Below are 8,109 nucleotides of genomic sequence, written 5' to 3' on the forward strand. Positions count from 1 at the left end.
TTATTGATAGAAAATTAGCCTTACCAAGTGCAGAGGCTTTTCTCCTCTCCCCACAGCTGCAGAGCTTGGTTGTGGACCCAGGAGTTTGATTTCAGGGTACCCAGGGGCCCTCCCTTATCTGATCTGGTGAGAGAGGCTTTTACAAAATCTGCTCAAATGTTTTTAGCTGTTCTAACTTTTACTCCAATAAACTTTATGTGTTCACTCCTTAGAAACTTCTTTGAAAGTGATAGCTTTGACTTCTCTAGCAAAGGGAGGGGGAGTGGTGCCTACTCCTTTATCCCAGTTCTAGAGAACCCCAAAACGTCACTTTTTGTATCAAATCTTAGAAAACATTCCAATTTGCCTAAATGCCAAATAGTAAAATGAATTCTGACTTTTCTTTAGCATCAAATTAGGAGCGACACTTTTCAAAAATGACCAGAATGCTTTCAGTTGCCTTTTAGTTGCATTCTGTTGCACAAAACTTTCCTCTTTTAGGTGAGGCAGGAAATAGTTAAATGTTAGTCTACCTGCCTCTTTGTTCTGATGGAGAAGATTCCCTCCCTTTCTTATGGGCTTCTCCTCACTCCACTTGGCCAGAGTGGAATGAAGAGGAGGAGATTTTCAAACTTTTAAAGATCTTAAAGCTTCTGTTCACAAACAAGACAATATTTTGCTGTCTTTCTCTCCATCTCCAGCCTGCATTCAGCAGCAGGGGAAAGGAGGAGGAGGGAAAGAGATATCAGCATTTCTAAGGAATGTCCTGCAGTCCAGCTGCAGTTTAAAGCTTAGAGATGTCAGATTACTCACACACACTCATTCAGAGAGAGAGAGAGAGAGAGAGAGACAAGCTGACAGGAAAGTTCAAAAGCTCACAGAGGATTTTTGGAACCCTCAGCACAAATCACATTTTCTTGGCCCTCAGATACCGTGTTTCCCCGATAATAAGACACTGTCTTATTACTTTTTTTGGACAGAAAAACACCAGAGGGCTTATTTTCAGGGGAGGGCTTATTTTAATGAACATTGACAACAATTTTAATAAACAGGTAAATGTGAACAAAAAAATGTACCAGCAAGCAAATCACTGGGGAAGAACAGGATGACGCGCTCACTGCTGCAGCTCTGATTGGATGCAGCTCAGAGCGCGGCTTGTGCGGGGGGGGGGGGGCGGTGCATACAGAGGGTACCGTAATGTAGCATGTAGCACAGGGGATCACCTTCACTACAGTAGCAATCTCAATAGGGCTTATTTTCGGGGGAGGGCTCATTTTAGAGGAATCTTACACAGTAAGGGGAGGGCTTATTTTCGGGATGGGTCTTATTATCGGGGAAACACGGTAGATGCCAATTTGGTCCAGGTAAGATTGCTTTGAGATAGCCTAGGCACCAAGTGTAGGGGGAAGCCGGCCCATCCTTTCTACTTGAGGTCTTGAAAACCGAGTGTTTTTCAGTTGTACAAAAGATATTTCAGAGGTGAGTCCTGCCTCTATGGCCCAGGAGCACAAGCTCAGTGTGGAACACTGGCCTGTGGGGCCCAAGCATGCCGAAGTGCTCTGTGGGTACTTGAGCTGGGGAAGCCCAAGGCTGAGCGGAGCCCATAGCTGTACCTGGGGTGAGACTGACCCATTAGTTTTTCAGAGGGGGAAAGGCAGGACAATTGGGACCTGCCCAGGGTCACACAGCTAGTACACCACCTAGCTGCTAAAAGTCACTTGTAGTTGTTGCTTTTCCATGATGCCGCACGAGGAAAAGCCTTGCCTAAAAATATATATATATGTATAATTTTTTAGATGCAGAGACACTTGTCCCTGGACAGGGCATCCCCCATCCATGTGGGATGTGTCCTGGGTCTATTAAAAAATAGATCGGATTCTGGTCCCAGACCGGAATCGTCCAATCAAGCCTTCCTAGGTGATTGAATGAACCCGAGGTACTGGACAAGAGGGAAGGGGTAAAAGGAGTTTACCAGAACTCCAAGAAAGCTTGAGACCACAGACTTCTCCTGGCTGGCCTGCCAAAATGATGAGGGATGGCTCCCTCTAGGTTCAGCAGGAACACTGATCTTATCCAAGACCAGAAAACCTGCAAGAGCATCTGGAAAGAATTCAAGGTCGCAGGCTTAATTGGAGTGAGAGTTGTAGAAGTTTATTGTTACACTTCTATAAGAAGCAGGCAAGAGTCCTTTAGGGGACCTGCAAGTGAGAGGGGTACATGCTTTTACTTTTAAAGGGTAGGGCTGCCATTGTCAGGGCTGACCAGATGGAGGGAAGGGACCTCAGTGCATAGACAAAGGTTAGAGCTGACTGAGAAGAACTTGTGACTTTAGTGCATAGATAGTTTAGATGAGATTTGGGCCAGACCTGAGGAGACATGAGGCAAGGGCAAAGGAGTATTTGGGCCAGACCAGAGGAGACATGAAGAGATTAAGTAAGAACAAAGGAGTCACAAGTTGTTGCCTAGGCTGAGTGCAGATAGGGGGAAGGGGCAGACTTTGAGGCTGGGAAAGGGATTTTACAGATTACAATTTTATAATAAAAATTGCAGTTACAATTGTACAAACTGGTTTTACAAATTGGTTTTACAAATTGATTTAGACCCCAGGTACCCCATCATTTTCACATGTATAATTGATATCATTTTGCTTGCCTTATCAGTGGATTGAAGAAGGGAGGTGGGAGGGAAAGAATTTTGAACTCAAAATTTAGAAAGAAAAAAATGTTACAAATAAATAAAATTTTTAAAAAGACATGAACCCAGGTTTCTTGACTTGTAGTCCAATGCCTTTCTCCCTACATAGTAAGAATAGTTTAAAAGCCAAAGTAAACTAATTTTGGATGGTTTTAGTGTTGACCTACCTATAGTTAGGAAAGGATTGGACCAAAAGACCTGTCAAGATTCCCTTGCAATGCTATAATTTTGGGTTCACATAAGTAACTAAAGGACCTTAAGGGATTAGTAGGCAGAGGATAGAAGAGTTCATCCAATTTGTGAATTAGGTTTCCTAGTTTCCCATATATGTCCTGTCAGACCCACCGTGTCCACTCCAGCTAAGAGCAGTTCAGCCAAGCTGCCCATGGTCTCATCGGGACTGAGCTGTCCAGAGGAGAGCAGAAAATGCAGGTAGCCAGACACCTGGACTTTGTCAGAATTCCCATCCTTCAGCTCAGCCTCCACCTCCTTGAGCTTTTGTTTAATCATCTTCTTGCCTGCAAAGAGCACACAGTAGTAAGAAAGGAGAGGTCAAGGGAATGTAACTTCCAGCGACTAAGGCCATGACCTCAAATCAGATCCACTGCAGACAACTTCCCTTCGGTCCCTGGGAATAGTCAGGGGCTCCCAGGGAGCTTATCTTGATGGAAATATGCAAAAGAAGGATGGACTGCACTTAAGGTTCCCCTGACACCCTCCGCATAATGGTCATTCTGGTTCCAAGCCCCAGCCCCAGTCCCTGCCCTCTCACCAAAAGAAAAGATGTTGTCCCAGCCTTCCAAATAACGATCCCAAAAAGGTAGGAATTGACGGGTCCACGCTGGCAGGAAAGTTACAAAGAGAGAGTTCTTGAACATGAGCTCCACAGACCTTATGAAGACCTCTGTATCCGGTGGGATGGATGACTTCAAGCATCCAACTCGCTTCTCGAACAGGATGTATGAAATAGCTAGATTTATCAGAAGAGAAGTAGGAAAGGGTAGACAAATGGGCACAAAGAACTCCGCCAACGGAAGGTGGTGGTTAACACCCCTCCCCTTGAATCTCTGTCTCCTTCTCCTCACCCTGCCCCTCTACCCTCAAATACCTTCCAAGGCAAAGAGGTAGAAGAAATGAGCGACATCAAGCACCTGGTCCCCTGAAGGGCTCTTTGCCTTAATGTCTTCTAGTTGAATCAGCATGTCCCCTATCACATCATTCAGGGAATCAGTATACAGGGCGGCATCCGAAGGCTTCAGCATCCGTGGGTTCAGAGCTTTGCGAAGCTTGTACCATTGTTCCCCTTGCCTGTGGGTGGCACAGGTATGGGGCAAAGGGGGAAAGGGAGAGGGGGTGAGAGGATCATAGGGGCCTGCATAGGAATGAAGAATGGAACAGGTATGTGCAATGGGGGTTGGAGGATTGGCATGAATAGCATGGATTTGATTTAAGGGACAAGTAGGGATAGGACCTGAGGTCTTAGTTCCCTGAGCAGTTAGAAGTAGAAAAGACTTTATAGAAGCAATCTAATCCAAAACAGTCATTACCCAGGTTAGGAAATTGAGAGGCCATAAGCACTAACATGATCTTAATATTCAAGGGTAGAAGAAGGTAAGATAAGGGGGCCCATCCAGGAGACATCCTTCTCACACCCCACCATCAACCATCCACTCTGTCAGCCTCCACATATCTCCACCTACTTAGGGAGATCAAGTGTTGTTCAGTCATTTTCAGCTGTGCCTGATTCTATGTGACCCCATTTGGAGGTTTTCTTGGCAGAAATAATAGGGTGGTTGGCCATTCCTTCTCCAGCTCATTTTACAGATGAGGAAACTGAGGCAAACAAGCTTAAGTGGCTTGCCTAGAATGACACAGCTAGTAAGTGTCTGAGGTCAGATTTGAACTCAGGTCTTCCTGACTCCAGGTTGTGGGCTCTATTCACTGCACCACCCAGCTGCCTTCTGAAGTATGGAAGACACCCAGGACTCAATACCTTAACTTCCCCCCATCAGGATAAGGGAAGCGAATGAGAGGGAAAGCAGGTTTAAAATTTTCAAATCAAAATAATTTTTTTTGTTAACATGCTTTCTCTCTTTTAAAAACTCCCTGTCTAAATATAGATCTCACAGTGGGATAGAGATTATTCTTCATTAATTCATATATTTGAGACAAGTAAAATAGGGGAAATCATGATCATCAAGGTTCCTTTCCATTCTGAGAGACAAGATGTTCACAGAAACTTTGAAGAAAAACTTTCTAAGTAGGTCATAAGAAGCCATGAACTAGACCTGGAGCTCAGTTTCATGATTTCCCATTCATTCATGGAGCAGAGCCCACGTCAAAGATAATAATACTAATGAAGTGCTTTGCAACTTTCATCTCATTTTATACTCACAATAACCCTAGGAGGTAAGTGCCATTATTATTCCCACTTTACAGAGGCTAAGTGACTTAGCCAGGATCACACAAGAAGTAGGTATCTTGAGACTAGATTTGAATTCAGGTCTTCCTGATTCTAGGCTCAGCACTCTATCTACTGTGTCACTAGCTGACCTAATTAGAGGGTTCTTTTTTTTTTTTTTTTCAAAATTTTTAGACTCAAACGCCAGGATAGAGAAAATAGAGAAAAGAAACAAAAACATATCATAAACTTAAATGCTGGAACTTAAATACAATGTTAGAAAGGGGGGGAAGTATGTCATGTGCATCACAGAGCATAAAGAGAGGATTCAAAATATGTAACAATAAATTTTCATTTCAAGAAAGCCTATATGACAAATAACACTTCTTATGTTGAGAATTGTCCATCTTTGCTTTGTTTCCTTGTGAATTTTCTTTTGTTCTGTGCTGTGCAGTTTTTTACTTTGTTCTTTTTTTTTTCCCTGAAGGACTATTTCTGAACCAAATTATGCTTCTCCCACCCGAGGCTCTCCAAATTGGGTTAAAAAAAAACTGTATGTGGCAATCCAAAGACTATTCCCTCCAATTCAAGGTAAAAAAATCAGTCTTACTTCTGATGCTGCTGAAACATGAAAGGATTTGAGCAAGAGTTTTAACAATAGCCATGTAAGGTCAGAGGCATTTTAACATGATGGGAGGAGTTCCTTGTAATTCAATATTCTTACTCCTCAGTATTAGAAGAGATCCTTTATTCCCGACTGAGACTCCAAGAGGACAGGGTGTGTCCAGTAACCAAAAACAATACAATTGTTTTTAAGGGTAACTTCTTTATCTTGTTGGTCAAATGATGCCTCAGATATCTAATTGCTTCCCAATGAAGTGGAAATTCACCAGTCTCCTTCCCCATGATTTCATGATCTAGACCTAGATTCCTATGTTCTATTTTCATCAGCTACTGATACACAAAATAACCCAAATGGAATTCAATTCTCCTGGTACAGCTTTCAGACTCATCTGAAATGTACCTGTGAGTGCACTTTCTAAGTCTAAACAACTAAACCAATCCATGACAGCCAGAGACATGGTGTTGCAGAAAGCTAACTAAACTAGAAATCAAAGGAGGTGGATTCAAGCTCTCCTTATTAATTAGGAGTCTGGCTTCTCTGTTTCTGCATCTGTAAAAAGGGGAAAATAGCAGGCGTATTATGTACATATTGGGCTATTGTGGGGGAAGCCATTTGAAAGCTGTTGTTAGGGGTGGCTAGGTGTCAAAGTGAATACAGCACTGGCCCTGGAGTCAGGAGGACCTGAGTTCAAATCCGGCCTTAGACACTTAACATAAAACTAGCCGTGTGATCTTGGGCAAGTCACTTAACCCCAACTGCCCTACAAAAAGCAAAAAACAAAAACGAGCTGTTGTTGTTTAGTCACGTCCGACTCTTCATGACCCCATTTGGGGTTTTCTTGGCAAAAATACTGGAGTGATTCACCATTTCCTTCTCCATCTCATCTTACAGATAAAGAAACTGAGGCAAACAGGGTTAAGTGACTTGCCCAGGGTCACACAGCTAATATCTGAGGACAGAGTTGAACTCAGGAAGATGAATCTTCCTGACTCCAGACCTGGAACTTTATTCACTACACCACCTAGCTGTGAAGCATTAAATAAATTTTAGTTGTTATTAACAAAAATAGGCTTTCTGCAGACGTTTCTTTTTATTATTTTTTAAAGCAATCGGGGTTAAGTAACTTGCTCAAGGTTACACTGCCAGTTATTTCTGGATGTGGTGCTAAGTATCTGAGCCTGGATTCGATCCCCAGATCATCCCAACACGAGCCGGTGGTCTTACTTGCTGTGCTACCTGGCCACCCCAATTTCTTTTTATTTTTTATTAAAATTGATTTAAAAATTTTATTAAAATTGATTTAAAAATTGACTTTCTGACTAGCAACTGAAAATGATATTACATTTTAATAGCCTTAGTCAGATATGTTATATCATAACTTCAACCACATCTTGAAAATGCATGTTTTCACTCAAACAAACACTGTCTAGAGGAGTCAGCAAGGTACAGTGAAAAAAGGCTCAAAACAGTGTCAGAGGACCTGGCTTTCAATTCTGGCTCTGGATGTGACATTAGGCAAATTGTCCCACTTCTCTTAGTTTTTTCCTATCTGTAAAATGAGATTGGACTAGATGACCTCTAAGGACATTTCCAGATCCAAGTCTATGATCCCAGGATACTTCTGGGCCTCTGCTAAAGGAAACTTAGACCTTCCTGTCTTAGCTCAGTATCAGGCCCAATGGGCACATGCCTGGTCCAACTACATTGGGACTACATGGTGCCACCAAATGTATCAATATCAGAAACCAATATAATTTTATCAGTGAAAATGACACCAGAGACCTTAGCAATTTGTTTTGTTTCTGCAGCCTAAGGACTATGGGACTTTTCTATCTAACTTGTAGCTGAAACCTGCCTAGAGAGCAGGAATCATCTTACTTTCTCTTAGCACAGTACCCTGCACACAGAAAATGCTTAACAAAAGCTTCATTCATTCATTCATCCATCTATACACTCCCGATGTACCCCTGGTTGGTTACTGCCCACTAAAGCTGGCAGTGACCAAACACCCTCCAATTCCTGTGTCCCCAGGCTCACATGGTGAAGGGTCCATAGGTCAGTCCTCGAATATCACGGTGTTCCTTCCAGAGAGTCATGTCATCTCGAATAGGGTACTTCCCCTCCTGCCTCATCAACTGCTCCATCAGTGATGGACTAGCCAGATTGACGTTGGTAAAAGGGCCTGTAACTGTCTTCCATATTGGTCCATACTTGGCCTTTGAAGCCACCTGCAGGGAACAACCAGGGCTGGGTAACTAGGGGCCTGAAAAAAGCTGAAGCTAGGTTGGGGGAAAGGTATAGAAGAGAATTAGGAGAGGGGAAGAAAGGAAGGAAGGAAGGAAGGAAGGAAGGAAGGAAGGAAGGAAGGAAGGAAGGAAGGAAGGAAGGAAGGAAGGAAGGAAGGAAGGAA

At 43.0% G+C, this 8,109-nt stretch overlaps 1 protein-coding gene across 3 annotated transcripts in view; it reads right to left on the reverse strand.

Moving 5' to 3' along the window:
* The window catches only part of CYP27A1 (cytochrome P450 family 27 subfamily A member 1), a 41,237-nt gene that overhangs the window by 5,740 nt on the left and 27,388 nt on the right, over window positions 1-8,109 (reverse strand). For all 3 annotated transcript variants that reach the window (XM_069075120.1, XM_069075118.1, XM_069075119.1), the window contains exons 3-6: window positions 7,737-7,927; window positions 3,782-3,981; window positions 3,446-3,643; window positions 3,019-3,191 (exon numbers count right to left, since the gene is read on the reverse strand). In XM_069075120.1, the coding sequence (XP_068931221.1) occupies window positions 3,019-3,191; window positions 3,446-3,643; window positions 3,782-3,981; window positions 7,737-7,927 (762 nt within the window). The remainder of the gene's footprint in view (window positions 1-3,018; window positions 3,192-3,445; window positions 3,644-3,781; window positions 3,982-7,736; window positions 7,928-8,109) is intronic.

The sequence above is a fragment of the Petaurus breviceps genome, unplaced genomic scaffold (assembly GCF_028583685.1).
Source record: "Petaurus breviceps papuanus isolate PSGF00001 unplaced genomic scaffold, PetGlider_PUasm1.0 90903, whole genome shotgun sequence".
NCBI classification, from domain to species: domain Eukaryota; kingdom Metazoa; phylum Chordata; class Mammalia; order Diprotodontia; family Petauridae; genus Petaurus; species Petaurus breviceps.